At 32.3% G+C, this 24,847-nt stretch overlaps 1 protein-coding gene across 1 annotated transcript; it reads right to left on the reverse strand.

Moving 5' to 3' along the window:
• Positions 1-6: 6 nt before the first annotated feature.
• Positions 7-23,598, reverse strand: Smyd4-2 (SET and MYND domain containing, class 4, member 2). The gene is made up of 13 exons (XM_085206494.1): positions 23,471-23,598; positions 20,363-20,560; positions 19,484-19,655; positions 17,719-17,901; positions 15,932-16,078; positions 14,510-14,589; positions 13,811-13,932; positions 5,659-5,795; positions 4,834-5,274; positions 4,379-4,562; positions 2,262-2,480; positions 1,009-1,150; positions 7-561 (listed from the first exon to the last, which is right to left on the reverse strand). The coding sequence occupies exons 2-13, from the start codon at positions 20,558-20,560 to the stop codon at positions 370-372; spliced, it is 2,217 nt and encodes a 738-aa protein (XP_085062620.1). The 5' UTR covers positions 23,471-23,598; the 3' UTR covers positions 7-369.
• Positions 23,599-24,847: the final 1,249 nt, after the last annotated feature.

The raw sequence follows: 24,847 nt of genomic DNA on the forward strand, positions 1-24,847 counted from the left end.
ATTGGTTTTTATTTATTATTTTCTCTTATATCTATTGTCTTGTGTCTTACAAAAAAACTTTACCTATTTTTATGATATTGAAGTGTTATTAAAATATTTAATTGAAATTCTCCTTTAACCTAGTATCGAAACTTTTTTTCATTTATAATCGAATTAAATATTTTATTTTAATATAAAAAGGTTTCAAATTAAATTAAAAATATTTACAACAACTTGAGATTGCAATATTATATAATTATAGAAAACACAATTGAAAAAGATCCAAATTGAAAAAATGCTCTATCGCGCTATTTTTTATGTATTTTTAAATGTAACGAATATAATTTTAAATGTATTTTTTAAACTAGACGATAATAAAATATAATGGTTCTATTTTTTCTGTGTTTCAACGCTAACAATATAAACATTGCTACCGGCTGCGAAACAGGATCGTAGCGATTCTTGCGCAATGTGAGTCTCTTTGTGCGGCGGTCTCGCTACGGCATGGAAGCGGTCTACTGCTTCGGATAATGTGCTGATAGCTTCGTCTGGTTTCTCTTCTTCCATGAATCTAGCTCCGTCCTAATAAAGAAACAGTTATTGTACAAGGTTTATAAGAAAGCTGATTTTTAATATTAAGTTTTTTTTGAGAGCCCAGTTCCCAGTCCATCCACACGTTCTTTACCTTTTTTTTGCCGCGAAGACGCGTTTTTTTCTTGTTCCCAGAACGAAGAAATTAAAATAATTTCCTCGAGTGGATATCGCATCCACAACCGTCGTGGTCACAATCAGATTTTGTGCCGCAAAACCATGACGGCCTCAATAAGGAGAATGATAAGATATACACATATATGCGAGATTTAACGAAATGTAGGATGACCTTTAACGACAAACAGAAGGTGACTACAACGGTTGAATGCGAAGAGCTGAAGATCGAGCTAATTGTCGTGCTATTGCCAAAACCTCATACTCATAATAATGATTCGAGATTAAAACAAAATGCATATTTTAAACATATTTTTATAGAACCTGATATTGCAGTAAACATTTATCAATGTCTTGAAGATATTCTCCTTTTAAATTTTCGTTAATGGGTGTAGAACATTTAGGACACCTATTTGGTAAATTCTTATGGGAGCCAAATTTTGCATGACACCTATTATTAGGACACCTGAAATTAAAATAACGAATATATAATTGGTCTTTAGTATGAATATCCACATGTGACAATTTTACATACTCCTGTATTTAAAATATGTAAAGAATATTTCTTATCAGCAATAAGAAGGCTTACCATAATAATACTAGTACAAGTTTTACAACATAACATTTTTTACAATTGTTAAATGGATTTTGGACAAATGTTTGGTGCCCTTGTATTATATACAGTTACATACAATTAAAAAATTATTAACGCTTATATATAACTAGCGGACGCGCGCAGCTTCGCTTGCATATTTAAGGGTGAATTCTAATAAACCACGAAACATGTGTTCAATGAAATATTTTTAAGAGTCTAAACTTCAAATTTTATACAAATCGGTGGAGATTTAAAGATTTTTCCATATTAACTTTCAACCCTTTATTTGCACCCTTAGGGGGTGAATTCTAGAAAACCATAAAACACATGCTCAATTATATATTTTTAAGAGTCTAAATTTTAAATTTTATAATAATCGGTGGCGTTTTAAAGATTTTTCCATACAAACTTTCCACCCCTTATTTGCACCTTTAGGGGAAAAATTCTAGAAAACCATGAAACATAATATATGTCTAATCTTAAAAGTATTTAAATGAATACATTTAAATAAACATACATTTAAATAATAAATGAATACATTTAAATACTTTTAAGAGTCTGAATTTCAAATTTTATAAAAATTGGTGCCGATTTAAGAAAAGGTCTATACATACTTTCAACCCCTTATTTGCACCCTTAGAGGGAGAATTCTAGAAAACGATGAAACACGTATTCAATTAAATACTTTTAAAAATCTAAATTTCAAATTTTATAAGAATCGGTGCTGATTTAATTTTTTTTCCATACAAACTTTCAACCCCTATTCCACCCCTTTAGGCTTAAAATTTTTCAAAATCCCTTCTTAGTGGATATCCAGATTACGAAAGTAAACATCTGTCCAAATTTCACGTTTCTACGCACTGCGGTTACGGCTGTGCATGCGTCTTACCTCAGTCAGTGAGGACAAGTCCTTTTATATATATAGATAATTGTCAAACGATATTTTGACATTTTTTTATAAACAAATTTGATAATAATATACCTGAAAGATACATTCGATTCAGTGCCCATCTGCTTAAGGGTCGGCCAATCTTCATTACAAGCGCTACATTCGCAACGGAACCAATATCTACACGCTAGCATCCTTTGTCTTTCCTTAAGATTTCGCATTAAGAAATGAGGGCCATAATTTTCTGATACGACTGCCCCGGGTTGAAGCGGCCTGGTAGCCCTTAACACTATTTTTTGATTTTCAAAATATCTGAAATAAGAAATATACATATTTTTTTAATATAAGAGTTTTAATTTCAGCTTCACGCTGTACCTCGCATGGCAGGATAGTCAGAGAGATTATAATGTCAACACCCTCCGTTGGGTACCTCACGCCTGAATTGGAGAAATTGCGTTTTACGTGGCGGAATTTAACGCCGTACTTTATTTTACCGGTGGTAGGAGGGGGAGCGGCCGTGTATACCGTTCTATTGCGCCATCAAGTCCAAAAAAAATCCATAATTACCTATTATTATAATATCTCCTCATGTTTCAAATTGTATTTTAAGCAAACATGGAAAATTCCGTCCGCAATCAAGTCGCAATGTTATTTTTAACCCTAGTAAAGTTAATTTCCATTTTCATCGCTTTTAAGAGGTAAAATATTTTTTCGCTGCATCTATAAGATGTACATGATAAAATGTAAGTTGGTTATTGGTTTAGTTAAGAATTTCAGAATTTTTTACTAATCCGATCCTTTATCCTAGACGGGCGCCCACATATATGGGGCTCATATTTAGTGGAAGTACTTAAACGAGTACAAGGAATCCCCCCTTATATTAATCTGCCGAACTTTAGTAAATTCCGAAATCCCCGCTTGGGTTCTCCTATCATAGAGCTAATCCGACTCGTTTGTTAAAATTGATTTTCAATACAAAATAACGGCGTGCTAGTTGAATTTAATTTCCTGTAAACAACTTCACCAGAGCAAAGCTAAGCAATTAAAGTTGGCACTAAGCAAATACTATACACCACGAAGTTGGAACGACAGCTGCCGATGAATATGTTTTAAGCTGTGAACGCACCACATATAAACTGGTATTTAATAGCTTTTAAAAAAATTACCTCCACCCTGGTTCCCACATATACCAGATAAGGCAGAGGGAACCTAGTGTTAAGATACACCATTCGATATTAATTCGATATAAAATAGTTAAAACAATTTAATAATAGATATCACTTCTTCGCTCTGGTGCCGAGGCAAAGCACATCGTTTAGTTCCACTACTTAACACGCAATGACTTCATAATTCAGCGGAAAATGGGAACAGGTTGTCTTAACACTAGGTTCCCTCTGCCTATCCTGTTATGTGTGGGATACTGCGTGAAGCTGGTAAAAATAAACTTGGAGCCGTCACCGTGGTGCTGTCGCCGTCGGACTGGAAACTCAATGAATTAAAATATGGACCGTTTATTTTGAGAGTGGTGTAAGTCCATTTTCTTTTGTTTCGAGAAAATTAAAGTTTAGTATGTCGATGATTATGCAATTTCATTTACCGACCGATTTTAAGTTGTTCAAAACATGGGTTTTTTTGAGAAATTAAACACGGACTAGTTATATATAAAAAAATTACATTAAATTAAGCATGAATTACGTGATAGCTCATTTTTCTCAAAAATGGACTTACACCACTTTCAAAATAAACGGTCCATATATGTACATCAATTATTTTTCATTTATCGCTACGGTAAACAGCGCAGGGTACAATTTTCAATATAACACGCTATGTCTTGAAAAGTTAATGGGTCGTGATAAAGCTTGTTGTTAAGCAAAAAGTTAATTCTGCCAATCCAGATATGGAATGCGGCAAAGTATGTAAGTAAATAATAATAATAAATAAATAAACTTAAATAATATCAATGCGGGTTAAAGTTTATATAATATCCTTATTATATATTCGTTTTCGTATATTTATATACAGATGAATTTTACGATTTATTGAAAAGCGCTACATCCCTAGCATCCCTAGAGGGGAAAAACGCAGCAAACGCTACACAAAAAATGATAATTGATACAACACTATAATATATATAATTATTGAAAAAAAAAAAGATAATTGCTAGTGTTAATTAGGCACAAATGTGTATATTATTGTACGAGTGTACCAACCGTGCCACTGCGGGATAGCACTCGTGATTGAACAGTGCTCCGGCGGGGTATATACCGACTGCGACGTACACTGGCTTGGAGCCACTGAACGTGTGCTGGCCGCGGACCGTTTCATATATCTCGTGGGCATTGAATTGCAGTAATTGCAAATTACGGACAATCAACTCACATATCGCTTTCTCGGCTGAAATAGACGAATTTTATAAAGAACTAAGCTGTGCCTGCGGCTTTGTCTATGTGGGGTATAATTTGATATTAATTTAATTTATGAATTGATGGAAATAGAACAAGCAATACATGCTAAGGCGAATTTACTAATATATAATTATGAAAATATAATATCTATAAATTGGTTGAGCCATTTTTATGATTGTAAACAAACAAATATAACCCTAATAGCAGATTGTCTCACAAATCACATTTTTTTTATTCTTACAGATGAGATGAGATGTTACCGTGACATAAGTTTTCTTTTTCGCAATCACGAAAAAAGCCACTTTTTTTTAAACATTCCTTAAGGAAGAGCCCCATGATTATTCTTTTCAGATAATCACCCCCCTTCCTTTGGTCTGAATGTGAACATAGTGTGTAAATCTGTGCCGATGTCGTTTCCAATTTCTCTTGGTAAGTCATCTTGTCCTCGATCTTTGCCTCCACACTTTCGTTAGTTAAATTTTTTTCCTCAAAACATTTGAGGCCCTTTTTCGTTCTATTCAGACGTTCCTTTCTGCTTTTTAATTTATTCTTTTTACTTCCTTCGATGTCGTTTAACAGAGCGCTCTCCATTGTTTTAACTTCGCCGCACAAATATTTCTTATGGATTTGTAAACATGTATCTAGGCCGGCTTGAGTGACCATGCGGACTGCAATATGGCTGAGAATAGACATTCCTGATCCTGAAAATAATTATGTTATTATTAATATTTGAGGCCAGTCCAGCTCTGGTAACGAGGCAAAGAAAGGTGTTGAGTTCCGTTACTCAATACGAAATGCCTCCAGAATTCTGCGAAATAGAGGAACGGAGTGACCTAACACTAGGGTCTACCTACCTTGCTATGTGCGGGTACAGCGTAAAATTACAGGAAGAAAAGCTCTTGTAAGTATTTATCATGATCCTGGTCTTCATAACGGAGATTTTTATAAATTTATTAGTTTCATGCTATAAAAATACAGTATTAGCATCTTATCTGAGATAAGCGCGCTTAGACAAATTGAATATGCAATATTTTAAATATTTATATATATACAGATAAAACTACTTAAATAATATTACAATTTACCCATAAAAAGGTCCAAAAATTGACACTCGTAAGTATGGTAAGTGGTCACGGCCGCGTCCCGACATTTAGTGGAACAGAACGCCACCGCGGAGCACGAGGGACACCACACCGGCGCTCCGTCTTCGAAACTGTCTAACCTATTGAAAGTAATTACAAATATACATTTTAAATGTTTTTTTTTTTTTTATAAAACGCAAGCGACTCACATACAGCACACAGCTTCGCCCGCTTAAACTAATGGTATAATCATTATTATTTATTTTTTATTTTATTATAGCCAAATTATACAAAATCTTTTCATAAATAAATGCCTTTGTTTTGTTTCATCTAAATTTGTTCAGTAATTTTTACGTGAAACTGGAACATTCAACTTCGTAATGTTTCACGTTTGTAATATTAGTGGGATAGAATAAGTTTTCCTGAATTTATAGTAGTTTAAAGTTAACGTTTTAAACGAATTTGTGTTTGTGGCTTCACGTAGTGTCCCGCATAGGTGTATCAAAATAGGTGAAAGGCAACTTATATTATGATACTCTATTACACACAACACCCAATATTCTATTTGGGTGTTAAGTGGCAGTTCTTAACGCCGTGCTTAATTGTGCTGACACGTGAAAATAACTTATACCATATTCAACAATATAAAAAAGTAATTATATAAAAAATAAGAATTTATTGTGAAATGATAATAATTTAACCAATATTATAAAATAAAAAAAACCTCCATGGTCTTGTACCACCATAATTAATAGTTTATTTTATTATCAGCTTCACGCTGTATCCCGCACACAGCAGGGTAGGCAGAGGGAACTTAGTGCCGAATTCTGGAAGCATTACGTGTTCAGTGGCAGAGCTCAACGCCGCGCTATGCCTCGACACCAGAGTGAAGAAATGGAAATATAAACGTAAATAAATATTTCACTTCCTCGAGTGGAGATCGAATCCACAACCGTCGCGTTATAGTCACACCCTTGTGCCGCCTCATAATTAATAGTTGGACAAAATATTATATAATTTGATAGATGTATACAATTTCAATATTTTCAATTGTTATCATAGCGTTCATAAATAATAAAAGAACATCGTAATAAAGTATGAAGTGACGTCCTCCATTGAAAGTACCTCGGCTGTTGAAAATTGAATAAATATTTATTTTTTGGCGGACCGAGTTTTAACATGACTGTGCCATAATTAATTATTTAATTATGGCACAGCATTATGTATATGAATACAAGTGTGCACTTCTTTTGTGTCTGTTTTTCGTATGTCATATTTTTAATTTATGAACAGACTATATTAGCAAAGTGTGTCCACATTCGACTAAAGAAAATATATAATAATAATTATTAATAATAATATCCATGCATCCATCAGCCTTTTAATAATATATCCAACTCATATTATGACCATGAAGGTTTTTTCCACTTTCACGCAATAAGAATAGCAGAATATTAGATATAATAATATAAGAAAGATTAAGCGGGCCAAGTCGCGCTGAGGTCACTAGTATTTCAAATATTTTTTTATAATCGAAAACGAATAAATTAAAAGGCGAGTTCAATATATAGGTACACTAGAATATTTACTATCTTTTAAAGAATCTTCTCGACCATTTTAAAGAATTAAATCATATTAAAACAATTAAATTATAACTGAATCTACATTTATATATATAAATACCATTAAAACATAATATATGTATATGGTTTCTATTTTCCATTATAGGAACAGTTACGTAGCAGTTGAAGCTCTTGCATTAAACTATAAGTAAATCGGGATTCGTGTCCGTTGCAAGCTAAATGGTATTTCATATATGAGACAGAAGTTACGGAAATTAGTTATATTGTTAAGATGTTAAGCTTTAATCAATGTTGCTTTAATATTATATATAATATATTATTTAAGCAGAAAAAAATTGTAGTAATGTGTGTCTGTAAGGTGCTGTAAAATTTTGTACTGTAATACAGCACCTTACAGTTTGTGCGGTCGAAGAAGTATAAAATTTGGCACAGTTATAGTTTATGTAGAGAAAGAGTAGAGAAAGCTAATATTTTTTTAAATAATGTATAGAAATAAGTTAAATTAATAAAATAAATACACCACACTCTACTATATGTTTGACATTATTTAAAACGCGCGGAGCGCGTGCCAAGTTTCTGGGTTTCAGAACTGGCGAGCAGCACCGTGTGTTATTTTACACGAACCATTTGAAGCCACTTTTTACCTATTCGTAACTCAAAAACTATTCCACCTAAAGCTGTCATATTTGGCTCAAATATTTAGACCCCCTACCTGTATACGTGCATAAAATTTCATAAACACAGCTCAAACAGTTATTTAGATAATGACGTCCAAAAATCGTAAATTTTTAGGGGGGTGACTGACCTATAGACCTTAATGTTAACCAAGTTCCAGATGATCTAGAATGGTGAAATTTAGCATCCGGTTAAGTAATTGGGTGTATGTCAAGGGAAAAATCCGAAACTAGTATTTTTTTAAATATTTTCTTATAATTTTTCAATAAATAGATTCAATTAGGAACATTTACTTATAGCACCTGTAATGAAAGCATAGCAATCAAAGTTAATGATAACTGATTTTTAGGCATAGCGCCTGCCAACAAAATAAGAGCAATGCATTATTTATATATATTTGCTTTTATTTATGTCACACGTTAGTAAATATTTTATTTGTTTTGTAGACTAACTTCACTATTACTTACGTAAGCCATCTCAAACAACACGATGCTTTCAAGTATATTTTAAGATAAGATATGTCTCCATTTATAGCTGAAAATGACTCTAATTTATGTCCTGAGAAAGCCTGTCATCTTGTGGACTTCAAGGGCTTTACGTAAAAATATAAAAATACTAACGGACGCGCGCAGCTTCGCTTGCGTATTTAAGGGTGAATTCTAATAACCCATGAAACATGTGTTCAATGAAATATTTTTAAGAGTAAATTTCAAATTTTATAAAAATCGGTGGCGATTTAAAGTTTTTCCATACAAACTTTCAACCCCTTATTTGCACCCTTAGAGGGTGAATTCTAGAAAACCATGAAACATATGTTCAATTAAATATTTTTAAGAGTCTAAATATCAAATTTTATAAAAATCGGTGGTGATTTAAGAATTTTCCCATACAAATTTTCAACCCCTTATTTGCACCCTTAGGGGGTGAATGCTAGAAAACCATGAAACATGTGTTTAATTATATACGTTTAAGAGTCTGAATTTCAAATTTTATAAAAATTGGTGATGATTTAAAAAAAACCTATACAAACTTTCAACCCCTTATTTGCACCCTTAGGGGGAGAATTCTAGACAACGATGAAACACGTGTTCAATTAAATACTTTTAAAAATCTAAATTTCAAATTTTATAAAAATCGGTGCCCATTTAAATTTTTTTCCATACAAACTTTGAACCCCTATTTCACCCCTTTAGGGTTAAAATTTTTCAAAATCCCTTCTTAGTGGATGTCCAGATTACGAAAGTAAACTTTTGTCCAAATTTAACGTTTCTACCATCAGCGGTTACGGCTGTGCGTGCGTCTTACCTCAGTCAGTGAGGACAAGTCCTTTTATATATATAGATAATAAATGGATTAACATCCTTCATTATTATTTATTACTAGCGGACGCGCGCAGCTTCGCTTGCCTATTTAAGGGTGAATTCTAATAACCCATAAAACATGTGTTCAATGAAATATTTTTAAGTCTAAATTTCAAATTTTATAATAATCGGTGGCGTTTTAAAAATTTTTCTATATAAACTTTCAACCCCTTATTTGTACCCTTAGGGGGTGAATTCTAGAAAACCATACAACATATGTTTAATTATATACGTTTAAGAGTCTGAATTTCAAATTTTATGAATATTTATGAATATTTGCACCTATAAAGGTTCTCTCTAGGGGGGGAATAATAAGAGGGGACAATTCTAGAAAACGATGAAACACGTGTTCAATTAAATACCTTTAAAAATCTAAATTTCAAATTTTATAAAAATCGGTGCCGATTTAAATTTTTTTCCATAAAAACTTCGAACCGCTATTTCATCTCTTTAAGGTTAAAATTTTTCGAAATCCCTTCTTAGTGGATGTCCAGATTACGAAAGTAAACTTTTGTCCAAATTTAACGTTTCTACCATCAGCGGTTACGGCTGTGCGTGCGTCTTATCTCAGTCAGTGAGGACAAGTCCTTTTATATATATATAGATAATTTAAACATTTTAGTACTTATTATACTAAGAGCATTTGCATAGTCGATTAACGTATTTGATATTAAATACCTGAAGAACTTTTATTAAATTAGTGAATCACTTTTACATTTTTAAATATAAATTATTATAAAAAAGATACATTTAAAAATATAAAAAAACCACTCTTCCGAGGGCGGGACAAGGGTCCAAGCCATCGGTGGCTAGGGCTCCAGAGAGAGGAACCGCCGCACAATACGTGCCGTCTCAAGTAATACTGCCTTCTGTATCCGGTTCTTGATCCAACAGCTAAGCGATAGCCTCTTAAGGTGTTGGTCGAGGCTTTTCGCTATTAAACCGTTAACCGAAACCACTATCGGCACAATGATAACAAATAACAAATTATTATAACAAATTATTATTACAATATTTAAGTACTAAGTCCTATAAGGGTTCTGCTTTATTGCTTTCGAGGTACAGAATCCTAAAACAGAAAAAAATACACTAAAAAATAAATACAAATAAAAGCTTTTAAAAAGTAATTATATTGATAGAAATATATATAAAATTTAATAATAATATACTATCTGTAAGGTCAGTCGTGGCACAGGGGCATAAAGTGTGACTGTAAACCCTGACTGGTTACTGGTTACTAGTTACTGAGTGTTTTAACACTAGGTTCTCTCTGTCTACTCTTCTGTGTGCGGGATACAGAGTGAAGCTGATTGGATTTTTATTTTGAAACATTGTCAGCCTACCAGCTATCTTAACAGAAGTGTAAAGAAATCAAACACCTCGAGGCTTTCACAGAACTTATATTTCTTCCAGGGCTAAATACCATTAGGCTTGTACAATTTATATCTCAGGACTTTTACAGAACTTATACTTCTTCCAGGGCTAGATACTATTAGGCTTGTACAATTTATATCTCAGGACTTTTACAGAACTTATACTTCTTCCAGGGCTAGATACCATTAGGCTTGTACAATTTATATCTCAGGACTTTTACAGAACTTATACTTCTTCCAGGGCTAGATACCATTAGGCTTGTACAATTTATATCTCAGGACTTTTACAGAACTTATACTTCTTCCAGGGCTAGATACCATTAGGCTTGTACAATTTATATCTCAGGACTTTTACAGAACTTATACTTCTTCCAGGGCTAGATACCATTAGGCTTGTACAATGTATATCCTAAATTATAATACAATATTTTATTCTAGAGAACCACTTTCCTCTTCAGCTCCAAATCTAATAATGCGCATCAGAATTTTCAACACATCAAGCGTCGCGCTAGTTCTATGTATATATTTTCAAATATATCTTTTTATTAAACAAAGAGGTTGATTTACATTTTTCTATAACAAATTATCGTAAATATAAAAACTATTTATATAAAATCATTACAGAAGTAATTATAAAGTAATTATTAACAGTAAAAATTTAAGTAATTGTTAATAAAAAAATAAGAGAAAAAAAGAGAAAATTAAAAATTACTTAAACAAAATAATAAAAAAAGCCAAAATGTGGTGTCGTGGGACACCAGTTAGGAACGAAGTTCGCCGAACGACGAGTCCTTCGGCTAATGTAGAATCGACATAAATTGCAAAAAAAGTCGTGCTCAATTTTATGTAGGTTTTCTTGATTTTTCTCTTAAATTTTGCTGATTTGTTTTTATTTAAGTACAAGAAAGTATTTAGAAAATTCAGTATTTTAGGAAATAATAAATTACTTAAAATAAAAAAACATCGTAATTCAAATTATCAACTAAAAAAAGAAAGAGGGAGAAAGAGAAAGGTATTATACATTACTCGTCTGTGTATGCGACTGTCGCGCCTGCGCACGTCTCATTTAACGGTTTTATTCCACGCATTTTTCTTACGGTTTTACTATCACATTTTTTTCAGTTCGTTCACGCAGCGAAATCCCTATCCCTTCCAAGCCTGCCGTAAGGAACTTCGTTCCAATAAATAAATCCGCTTTACGGTGTATCCCACATATAGCGGGGTAGACAGAGGGAACCTAGTGTTAAGACACTCAGTTCCCCTCTTTCCTTCGAACTCTGGAGGCATTGCGTGTTGAGTTATTCCAACAAAATAATAAAATTAGAAAAAAATAATAATAAATTTATCAGATTTCTAAACGCAGCATACATTAATTACTTTATAATCTGACAACTGTCATTTAATCAACAAAATAAAAACTATAGTCGAGATTCATAGATAAATATAATCTAAATTCATATATAATTAAATATCATCTTAAGAGTAATAAAACATAATATTATTGACTATAATAAAAAAGTAAATACCTAATTATATTAGATACATTTTATTGTACGAAGGCGCTCATATTTTAATGGTTTTTTTGGCCTGGGTTTCATGATTTTACTGGTTTTAGGAACACTTGTGAAAACGGCAGACAACGAAGTTAACCTTGGGATCATATCAATTCAGATTGGTACCGTCAGCACTTAATAAACTTATTGTTTATATTTTTTCCAAGACCTGTTGAACAATGAGTCGTTCAATAGAATTGCTTGTGGTTGAAACAAGAACTTACACCGAATTGTTCCAATGCCTCCCGATGGGAGCTGTCTCTTCCGTGCTATTGCATATTCTTTGTTTGAGCGTATTGATATACAACAAACTAATAAATTGCGCGAGACTATAGTAGAGTACGTATGTCGTAACTGGAATGATTTAAGTATCTACACTAGCGCTCGAAACGGGAATCCTTACTCTTCTAAAGAAGACATGCTTTGCTTAACTACGTACGGAGCTACTTCCGAAATAAAGGCTGCAGTAGATTTGTACAATATTAAGATAGAAGTGTATTATCACAATGGTGTCCTACTTGGTTTATTCGGCGAAGAGAAATGTCCTATGAAGCGCTTACTCTAAACTATGTTTTAAAAAGAGCAACTCTTGAGTTTCTTGTTATAGTAGCTTCCTATAGGAAAAGTACTTGTAATGGCCAAATTGAATAAAGAATATTTTGATTTTGATAACATTATGAACCTTCCTACTTATAATTTCTGTACAAAAAGTAATGATATCCCATCAAAAACATAAATGTAAAAAGAAAGCCAAGTTCTGTAATAAAGCGTATGCTTTCAGCGATAAAAGAAGTGAGATGTAAATGTATGCCAAGTTCAATGGTCAGTCCTGAAATTTATTTTTAACAATATAAAATATTTTATAACAACTGAAAATGCCCATTCTTCTTACAACTTGGAGACTTCATTTATGTGTAATATCTGACTTGGCTAGTTTTCAAATTAATTTACATCGATATTAATGAATGTATTCAAATTCTATTCTATTCTATTCAGATTCTATTGTAAATTTATATGAAAACTAGCCAAGTCAGATATTACACATAAATGAAGTCTCCAAGTTGTAAGAAGAATGGGCATTTTCAGTTGTTATAAAATATTTTATATTGTTAAAAATAAATTTCAGGACTGACCATTGAACTTGGCATACATTTACATCTCACTTCTTTTATCGCTGAAAGCATACGCTTTATTACAGAACTTGGCTTTCTTTTTACATTTATGTTTTTGATGGGATATACTTCTTACTTATATAGTGACATACACGTTGCTATGGTAACGCGTATTAATATGAATATTTTTCTTGAATATATTTTCCTCGACCAACATCTGAAGAGGTTATCGCTTAGCTGATGGATAGGTTCCTCTCTCTGGAGCCCTAGCCACCAATGGCTTGGACACTTGTCCCACCCTCGGAAGAGTGTTTTTTATATTTTTAAATATATTTTTTATTACTATTTTGGTTCGAGTTGGTTATATAAAATTTTCTTGTTTAAAATATATTTTTTTCTTCTAACACATTTACTGCAATTTTACATACTTCCTTTAAAAACTGAACTCAGAAGAAATTCTATGGCAACAAACTGAAAAATAGTATTAATAAAAACTACCTTTTAAAGCAATGCAGGCAATGACTGCCGTAGAAGTCTGAAAGTAGGCACGCTGCGTACGGACTGTCGACCAGCAGGATGTCTCCAGTCTTGATTCTCGCGTCAGCTACCGCGAAGCGACCCTGGATTGAACAACATTGTAAATCAGATCTACGAGTATTTTAAGTGTACATACTAAACTAAATCAACTTCCCGCTGTATCCCGCACACGGCTGGGTAGGCGCCTAGTGTTAAAACATTCCTTTCCCCACTTTCTACTGAATTTTGGAGGGATTGCGTGTTGAGTGGCAGAACTCGCGCTCGCGCTTTGCCTCGACACCAGAGCGAAGAAACGAAAATATAAATTTAAATAAATATTTCAGATCGAAATAAACACTTTAAATAGATTAACTGATCGCTGTCTATAAATGAAAGGTATATGAGGATGAAAAAATATTGGGGGCATTTATCAATGCAATGGAAAATGGAAAATTTTAATGTTTCTGTACCTTTGTCTGTGCGTTTGTGGTAACTAATTTCAGAAATGGCTTACTCGATATATATGCATTTTTCTCTATTGTATTTATCTAAGGCAAACTTTCCTTAACACTCAGTGTCGCTTTATTTTAAAAATTAAATATGTTTAAAACTACCAATAAACTACCTTCCTTCCAGATCATAGTGTATTAATTATAACTTATAATATTCACGAGTACATACTTTATTTTCCTCTTCCACAATTCGCACCAATTTAGATAATGCCGGCAAATTCTGTTTCGCGCCACCTGATAATGTCACATCTGAAAAGTTGAATTATTTTATTGTTAATTTTAAATTTGTGTTTGTTGTCGCTATAAAAGGAAGCTACACCCACATTGTATAATTTATTTCATTTTCAGCTTTATCTTTTGTGAATTATATCGTTATTCATTTAAATATGCAAAATGTAAAATAATTATGTTTTTAATATAAATTGGTATTTTAAATTCTATTGCAATTTAAATTAATTCTTTTGTAATCGAGTGTATTCGTAGATAGGCGACTAACATACGTAGGAGACTAAGCCCTGTTATTGCTCTAAACTCTGAGATCAGTCTTGAGGACGGGCGGATCGTTCTCAGAGTTGAGAGCGGTTTATAAATATTACTTGCCTTAGGGAATACATTTCGTCAGAACATAATATATTTTAATGATGGAAATGAACTGGACTTAGACTTTGAAAATATTTTATACTTTTGTTTTTTGAATATTTTTTCCTGCATAATCTATATATATAAAAGGACTTGTCCTCACTGACTGAGGTAAGACGCACGCACAGCCGTAACCGCTGTGCGTAGAAACGTTAAATTTGGACAAAAGTTTACTTTCGTAATCTGGACATCCACTAAGAAGGGATTTTGAAAAATTTTAACCCTAAAGGGGTGAAATAGGGGTTCAAAGTTTATATGGAAAAAAATTTTAATCGGCACCGATTTTTATAAAATTTGAAATTTAGATTTTTAAAAGTATTTAATTGAACACGTGTTTCATCGTTTTCTAGAATTCTCCCCCTAAGGGTGCAAATAAGGGGTTTGTATGGGAAAATTCTTAAATCGCCACCGATTTTTATAAAATTTGATATTTAGACTCTTAAAAATATTTAATTGAACACATGTTTCATGGGTTATTAGAATTCACCCTTAAATACGCAAGCGAAGCTGCGCGCGTCCGCTAGTACAAAATAAGCCGAGGGACTAAATCACTACGTTCCAAATTGTTCATCTAATTTTCAAGACATTGCGTAGTGATTTAATTGAATAGAGTGATTTGTCCACCAGTATAGGGACATTAACTAATTCACTCCCCCGAGTTGGGACCGCACCCACAGTGCAGTCTTGAAAAAGTGGGTAGGTAGGTGTGTAAATTGTATGTTACGCCGCGACAGCCTTTAAAGTTACTTTACATATAAGAGTCTATCGTCAAACAAATGGATATGTGTATTATATTTATTTTATTTATTAATTTACAGTATTAGTGATACATAAGTTAAAATAATATAAAGTTTCTGAAATTGAAGAAAAGATTTAAAATTTAAACGATGTGTATATTTTTGGTTCGCGCGATGAACAAATTAATAAATATCAAATCATAGTTTTGTATTACCTTTTTTGTCCGGGGGAAATTTAGGTTTCACTGTGTAGTCTATAGCGTCTATGTCCTCGGCCAATTGTAGCTTAGCTTGTTCATTTTTCCCCAAAAGTCTGCCCGCTAGTTCGTAAGATACTTTAGCTCGAGTTGGTTCTCCAGTTCCTGGTTAACAAACGCATGATAAATATTAAAAAAATATTTTTTTAGCTCACTTGTATTTTAAAACTTTGTATTTTTCAAGCACTTTTTATGTCTTTATTACTTGAATTTTACTACAGTACTAAAAAGAAATCTGTGAAAATGTTCCTATGACCCGTTTACATGATTCAACTTTATACATATACAACTACATACTCGTACATCACTATGAGCACTATGACCTGTTTACATATTCAAAGATTCTTATGAACGCCTACATACATGTAGGTATAGTTAAGTATTTATCTTATAAAAGTTTATAGTTTCAGTAACTGAAGTAGGTCAAGTCCCTAGATAGCGGTAACAATGATCGATAGCACGTTTGTACATGCAAATCTATTTTGAATCATAAAATTCTTATTAGTTCTATGAATATTTCATGAATTTGTTGTTTCAATTAATTTATAAAATTAATTCAATTCAATTAATGAGTTATTTTAGAGTTATATTATATGATATTATACAGAAGCAATTGAAGCATACTTGGCACGTGTATGCATTTGTTAGTTCAAACTCCACTTGGTGTATATATTTATAGTGTAGTACGCTCGCGGCTTCGCCCGCTTGAACTTCGCAGTTATTTATTTACTGATCTGAATTACTAACGTGTCCTAATTTACCATTACCTTTTAAATTTTAAAGACAGTATTCATACATTGGAAACTATAGTTCTGGCCAATTTAATAAAAAAAATTGCAAAATGCAATATGAGAAAGAAAACGAATATTTTTAAATATTCTATTTACGTCTTAAATATGCATCTACATTAACCTTTCTAAGAATAAAACCAGCGGTTCTGGTCTTAGAAAGGTTAATGTACCTACCCGCTGGTTTCACTTATATCTGAACAAAAATCGATAATAATAAATAGAAGAGGGACAAACGAGATTAAAGTTCATTCTTATACATGTTTTTACTATTCTTATAAATAAACCGGTCAAGTGCGAGTCGGAACAGTACATGAAGAGTTCCGTACTATATTTATCTATAAAAGTACCCTTCTTAAATACATATTAATTTTATTCTGTGTCTTAGTATTTGTTGTTATAGCGCCAATAGAATATAATTAACAAAATTATCACAATTAATTTGTTAAGTTATAATAAAGCCACGTTAATCAAAATCCTATCAAAATTAATCTAAAAGCTAATCCTGCAGAGTGTTGCATCTCGACAGCTTTCAAACGGTAAGGCCATAATAATGTGGGTGTGATAAAATACCTGGGACAGCTTAAGTGTGTGTGTTATAGTACAAACCAGTACTACTATATTAAAAAATATATAAATAAATGTATTATTATTACCCTACTAATACTAATAATAATATTATACTAATTTCAGTCTACATGTACATCAATTTATATTTTTTCTGGTATTCATAAGCACAGGACACACTGGGAGACGTAGGTACGAACTTACAGAAGGTTTCCCGAAATTAGGAGAATGGGAAAAACAGGAACATGCAAATAGGTCATAAATTACACGCAAAATATGTTAAAATATGTCAATATCACACATTTATTAATTACAACCTAGTGATAAGACACTCCCCATATAAATAGGTCGTCATATAAGATTAACATTTAAAAAAATACAATCTAATACCTATATAAGTATGTCCCATCCTCCAATAATACTCCGCTCTCATACGAGCTGGTAGTCTCTCCTTTAGTGCTAATTTCAAGTCTTCCAAGGCCGCTGCGGGTCGTTTTAGTTGTAGAAGTACCTCAGAACGTAGCCAGAGCGCGAGCGCCAGAGATACTCCGTCGTCTATTACTTCTTCTGCTCCTATAATATTTATTGGATATTAGTATATTTAATTTTATTCAGTCCGTTCCGTCTCCACTTTCCCCAACATTGCGCTTTGAATGGTGGAACTCCATGCGTTTTTGTTTTGTTACCAGAGCGAAGAAATGAAAATATTAAATATATCATTCCCTCAAGTGGGACTGGAACCCACATGTTGGTGATGTTCACTGTTGAATATATCTTTACGCATATTATATTTCTATTATCTAGCCTATTTCTAATAATTTTCTTCGTATTGCAATTTTTTCTTTTAATTTTTTTAACGCTACGTAACATTGAAATTTTAAATTATAATGAAAAATTCGCCATAATAATTAGACAATAAAACTTAATATCGATATTCCAAACCCACCAACAACGATTCCCCATTCGTATTCCGATACAAACAGAAGATATCCAAATCGATGATATGCTCACAAATTGGTGCATCAACCGTACCGGGATCGTTGCAATCGTTATGATGTTAGTTCCGCAGTTACCTACTCGTACATAGACAGCCCCTGGGCAGGGTTAGAGTGCCGGCCACAAGTTAACTCGGTAAATCTTTGAATATATTTCCATTGTTTATTATCAAATAATTTTATTATGAAAGTGATTTAATAAAATCAAACAAAGAGTTTTTTATAGATAATAAATTCACTACGAAAATGACGCAAAAATTGGAGAATTGGAAAAGCGGAGAAAGAGCTTTCTAGAACGACGTTTATTTACTTTATATCTCGTTACAACATACAACTAATTTCAAAATGCAAGGTTCCTAATCTACTAAGTACTTAACTTTCAACTTCTTTGAATAGTCAACTTCAGTGAAGATAAATATCAACTGGGGTATTCAATAGGAGGGTTCCACTTGTATTAGTTGAACAGTTTTAACTGAGTTAATTTACTTTGGTTTTAGACGTACACGGGGTGACTGTGGTTGTTAATTATATTTTCTTATATATTCATAATAATGTTAACAGTTTGAGCTTTCAAACGTTATTTTGTTAAATTACATTTTTAAGCTTTGAATACGTGGCACAAGTTTGTAGACGCGACGGTTGTGAGTTCAATGTCCACTTGGGAGGTGAAATATTTCATATTTTCATATTCTAGCTTTGGTTACAAGGCCAAGCGCGGCGTTGAGTTCAGCCATCAACACACAATGCCTCAAGAATTCGGCAGTAAGTGGAGAACGGAAATGTCGTAATGATAACGGAGTTTCTCAACTTAGGTTCCCAGGTTTTTATTTACCCTGCTATATGTAGGATACATTGTGAAGCTAAAAAAAATCTCCTTTCGACCAAGCCGGTAAATTTGCAACTGATAAGTTTTAGCATTAGAACATATCTTAACAAAATGTGTACACAATGTTAATACTTATATGTATATTATAATGATTTTAGCTAATTAAAATATACTATGTTAGTTTCGTGTCACTTTTAGATTTCGAAACGATTGTTATTTTATAGCTTTCGCCATTAATTTTTCTTAAGAAAAATCTGACTATTCTTCACCATTCTGCGATTAAGCATTTGTATGCTAATAAAATATTAAAAGATATTAAAATTATTTCAGTAACCTGTCATTGGTGCTCGCAATACAGCTTGGCTAACCAAAGCTAGACTTTTCTGTAGATCTCCTTCCTTCAGAGCCGCCTGCGCCATTATCCTGCGTTCGTGGGATATTCTTGCGTCTTTTCCCCGAAAAATTGGCTGTATCCTTGCTAATACGTCATTCAGAGGTTCCATGACCTTTTTAAAATATAAATAAGATAATTGAATAAATAAATTTCGTTTAATAAATTGCATTGCAGCGGTGCCTAATCAATGCTTGGCTTTAAATGCTCCAACGACGATTCTTTATCTTTGTACATAAACGAGTATTATGTTTGTAGCACAGAATATTAATCTTGTTTGTTATTTAAGTAAATGATTTTTTTTTATTGTAGCTTTTCAATCTAAATACATAAAAAATGGGTCAAAAATATTAATGTTTAAATTACCCACATTTATAAAAGTAAAATCATATTTAATATATAACTGAAATGGCTTCAAAACTACACAAGTAATTATTTTAACAACTTAATTAAAAAAACACAAAGCTTTGTTCCCAGACTATATAAAAAAATATAAAAACAGTATAAAAACTCATGTTTGAAGTTTTTTTTTCCATTTCATAAAAAAATGTCATAGAATAACAAAATTGTAAACGCGTTTTGATTCGTAGCGTATTATTTTTACGAAATAAAAGCTTCTAAAAACATAACCTGAAAAGAATTTTTATAAAGGAATAACATTAAGGTGCTTTCTCTTCTCTTGAATTTTTTAACTGAAACTTATTTAATACGCTGAGTGATAAAGTAATAGATTTTCTTCAAGGGTCCAAAGTAAAAATCTATTACCTTGGACCTTTCTTAAGAAGTTTGTTTTATAAAAATATGAGATTTATATTAACTTACCATTTCATTTTTTAGCACTGTATTAATTTTTTCATTATCTTTGACACTTTCTAGAGTTTCTAACCACCCATCTCTATCTGCTAAAGACACTATGTCTTCGGCCAGGTTTTTAAAAAATCCTTTGTTATTCGAGTACAGCGTGACATCGCTACATATAGTAGCGAAAGATGAATCAAAATCTTCATATACTCGAGCCATCTGAAAAAAGTAGTTTATTTTTTTTATGTGGTAACTTTACATATGGTAACAATTGTCCACTAGAAAAAATAATAATTTGTCTTATAATCTTAATCTTAGCAATAAAATTCCGTCAAAGCAGTAGGCATCGATGCAGACTTGAATTCTATATTATATCTATAATACATAGAATAATAAATAATTAAGTCCAGACGTTGAGGCCAGTCGTGGCGCAGGGGCACAAACGTGTGGGTTCGATTCCCACTCGAGGAAATGAAATATTTAATATTTTTATTTTTTCGCTCTAATGTCGAGGCAAAGCGTGGCGTTGAGTTTCGCCACTGACCACACAATCCCTCCAGAATTAGTCGGAATGTGTGGAAGAGAGTGTCCTTACACTACCCTCCCTCTCTCCCTCTCTACTAACATGCGGGTTACAATGTGAAGCTGAAATAAAAATATTTTAGTATAGACTTTGCTGTCACTTGTTAGGTGCATTTCGCTCAATTTGCTAACTGAAATTGCTTGTCTTGAAATATTTCAAAAAGTGCAAATACGTCATTGTTGCACCAAATGACCTAAGTGGCATATATATTAGTAAGTAGTGTTTATATTACGCAGTTCTCCATTACTACACTCTAATGTAGAGTTTTTTCGTGATAGGTAACGAACCAAATGTTACATTAATATGAAGAGAATGCGGAGAACGCTAACACTAGCTTCTGGCTACCCTATAATATAAAGAAATAAACTTAAATCTTATCATTATTATTTTTAGTTTCAACCCCGGGATACACCCGGGTAGGCAGAGGAACCGTCCATAAACCATATAAATTATCTTCATAGTTCAATAATTAAATTATCCTCGATCACGGCATTTAGGTACTCTATGACCTAATTTAGGTTCAGCTTACGATAATTGGACAATGTGATGGCGTTTAACGCCGATTAATCGTTCACATTAAATCCTAGGTACGTTCCTATGCTATTGGTGGTATCGGGTACGGATTTAGCGCATTCACATTTCCATGCCTCTAATCTAAATGTCAGAGAGTTGCGTGGCTGTCTGATAATAGATTTTTTTAAAATTATATTATTAAATAGAGATATTTGATATTAAGATATTTGTAATATGTATAATTTTCATATTAATTACTTATGACTAACAGTGGAATGTTAGGGATTTATTTATAAAACGATATAATTATTGTATTTATACTTCTTGTAATTTAGTCTATTTAATGTTTTGTTTTACGCAACAAGATATTAAATTAAATATATGACGCCGTTTTCGTATATTTCTTTCCGCATATAGGACAGGACACAGGGAAATCAACCAGTTAATAAATAAAAATAACACATTAATCTGAATGGGAACCAAACCTACTACCATCGGGCTTTCAGTCAGATGCTGTAGAGTTCCTGAACCCCTACTGTTCTTATGAAGTTATGTATAGAACAAAATGAGTTTTATAAGTATTTTCGACTATTCGCACAATAAAAGTTTTTATTTATTTTAACACTCTATCCCGCACTCAGCAGGCTAAGCAGAGGGAACCTAGTGTTAAGTCTCTCAGTTCCTCATTTTCCGCCAAATGCTAGACGTGTACCGAGTTTAATGGCGTAAATCAACGTCGCGCTTTGTTTCGATACAAGAACGAAAAGATTAAAATATTAAATATTTCCTGGAGTGGGTATCGAACCCACGTCGTCGTCGAATTTACAGTCACATGCTTGTGTCCCTATGGCATTTTAAATCTATGTTCATCAATTTAAATTTTCACGAAAATTATGTATTAATTATCTCATAATTACACAAGCTATTACAATCACATATTAATTTAAATCATAGGTAGGTAATTGAAACACGGAAATTTCGTAATTGCACATTTTCCTATAAATTGTTAATATTGTGACCAATTACTGTTACAACAGAACGAAACACTCGTTTATTATTAATTGTATTTTATAGATACAAGTAAATATACATATATATACGTACGATCGATATATATATATATATATATATATATATATATATATATATATATATATATATATCGATCAAGATAAATTAATTTATAGGATTTAATCCGTCAACAATCTATTATTTCCATATCTCAAAAACTGCTAAACTCATTTTGATGCAATTTAGACTGTTCCCTAAGTTGAGCTATGTGACATTTAAATCAAATAGGATAATCTCGATGAGACTTTTAATTTTTTAGAATTTTCTGGACAAACATACATACTATTACGAAATTTATCACACGGGCTTGTAACATTAAATAGATCATCAAACTAAAACACAATACCCAATACCATATCAAGCTGATAATCTCCTTTCTTTTAAAGTCGGTTAATAAATTATAATCCAAAATACCTATTTTAAAGTCAAATTTCGCAAATAAAATGCTCTCCTTTTATAGTGGGTTATTTTATATTGACTGTTAAATCAAAATATCGTATGGAAGTGTAATACCAATATGCGTTCAAGCTATAAACCCTTTCTATAGTGTTCTTATCTGACGGAGGAATTTGATCTCTCTTCTTTCGCGGCTACCGTCGCGGGTAGAGTCACTAATATCCGGTTCGGTATTTCAGCGTCTAGATTTTGCAATCATCTTTCCGTGAGATACTTCAGCTCTAGATAAGTGTCTATATATACTTAATTTTAAAAACCATAGGATAGTTGAGTTTTATTCATGTAATTTTCTTTCAGCATCAGGCTTTATCCCGCACACATCAGTGTAGGCAGAGGGAACGTATTGTTGAGACGCTTCCTTCTCCATTCGTCCACCAGTTGCGTGTTGAGTGGCGGATCTCAACACCGTGTTTTGCCTCGACACCAGGGTGAAGAAATGAAAATATAAATTGAAATAAATATATCTTAAATATTATTATTATAATAAATATTAAATAGCAAATTACCTTTTTGTTCTTGAAACGTGTGTGCGATGGTCGAGAGCTGCATGCAAACTTTTCTAAAATTATACTTGAGACTATTTCGAACTATACAGTTCTATTTTTGACGTGACAGAGTTAGAAAAGCGCCATCTAGAAAGAAGGATGTGCATTTTAGTGTTACGTGACAGATAATTACGTGTTCTTAATATTTATTATAGTAATATCAATTATGATACATATAAACAAAGTTACTTAGTTTTATTATATTTATAATTTGGAAAATAAATATTTCTATCTAGAGCTCAAGTATTAGAAATATGTTTCATATATATCTATCATTATATATAATTTAATTTAAAATAATAAATTAATCAGTACATATTATATTGATTTGAAAAAAAATATTTTAAAAGTCATAATGTAGGTATTATTATTTAACTGCAAAAATACAAACAAACAAACAAAAAAAAAATATTTTGTTTGTGTTTTAGTATTGTGTAAATGGCTTTAAAAATATGGTTATTTTGAAATTACATACAATTAACGACTTCAATTCTATATTTTTTATACCTACCCTAAAGCACCCTTGATGATAATTTTAATATGGCACATAATATTGAGGCCGTCCGTCGTGGCCCAGGGGCACAAAGGTGTGACTGTAATGTGGAGTGAAAACTGTGGGTTCGATCCCCCCCGGCGAAATGAAATATTTATTTAAATTTATATTTCTATTTCTTCGCCCTGGTGACGAAGCAAAACGCGGCGTTGAGTTCCTCAACTCAACACATAAAGCCTCCAAAATTCTGAGGAAAGTGGGGAACGGAGTGTCTCAACAATAGGTTTCCTCTGCCTGCCCTGCTGTGTACGGGATACTGCGTGAAGCTGATTTTTTTGATAATATTATCATTATTTTTTTGAAAATACGAAAAAAAAAGTACCTACGATAATAAGGAGGCAATGAGGCAGTATTATAATATCGCGGCATAGTATGGTTTTTCTTACATTTGTGTGCAGATTTTTTTTTAAATTACATTCAGACACACCTATATTAATTATATTTATGAAAACCCGATGAGAAAATCAGTTATTTATTTTATTATAAACAATATAAATTACAAACGACACATTATTTTGATAAATTTACCTCTATAGTATATAACCAGTACAAGTCCGTTAAATTATTAAGCTTTTTTTTATATTTTCTTGTTAATACTATTAGAATAGACCTTGCCTTTGGTCAGACACTTGGCAAAGTTTCTGCCCCCTGCCAAATACCTCTAAGTCCTAATAATCTATAAGCGCCTACGGAAATTATAGGAGCAAAGTTAACGCCGCGCCTTTATTAACAAGATAAAAATAATTACTCATATGTGATCAATTTTCGAAACGAAACTTTTATCC

The sequence above is a fragment of the Heliconius melpomene genome, chromosome 21 (assembly GCF_056956725.1).
Source record: "Heliconius melpomene rosina isolate 202511_hmr_F chromosome 21, ASM5695672v1, whole genome shotgun sequence".
In the NCBI taxonomy this organism is placed as follows: Eukaryota; Metazoa; Arthropoda; class Insecta; order Lepidoptera; family Nymphalidae; genus Heliconius; species Heliconius melpomene.

What these genes read in the sequence shown, in the direction of transcription:
- Smyd4-2 (XM_085206494.1), bottom strand. Translation starts at nt 20,560, where the DNA reads ATGGCTCGAGTATATGAAGATTTTGATTCATCTTTCGCTACTATATGT. An exon ending in CAGTGCTAAAAAATGAAATG is followed by an intron (nt 19,656 to 20,362) that starts GTAAGTTAATAT and finishes TATTTTAAAAAG; the next exon opens with GTCATGGAACCTCTGAATGA. An exon ending in AAAAGAAAACTTATGTCACG is followed by an intron (nt 4,563 to 4,833) that starts GTAACATCTCAT and finishes CGTCTATTTCAG; the next exon opens with CCGAGAAAGCGATATGTGAG.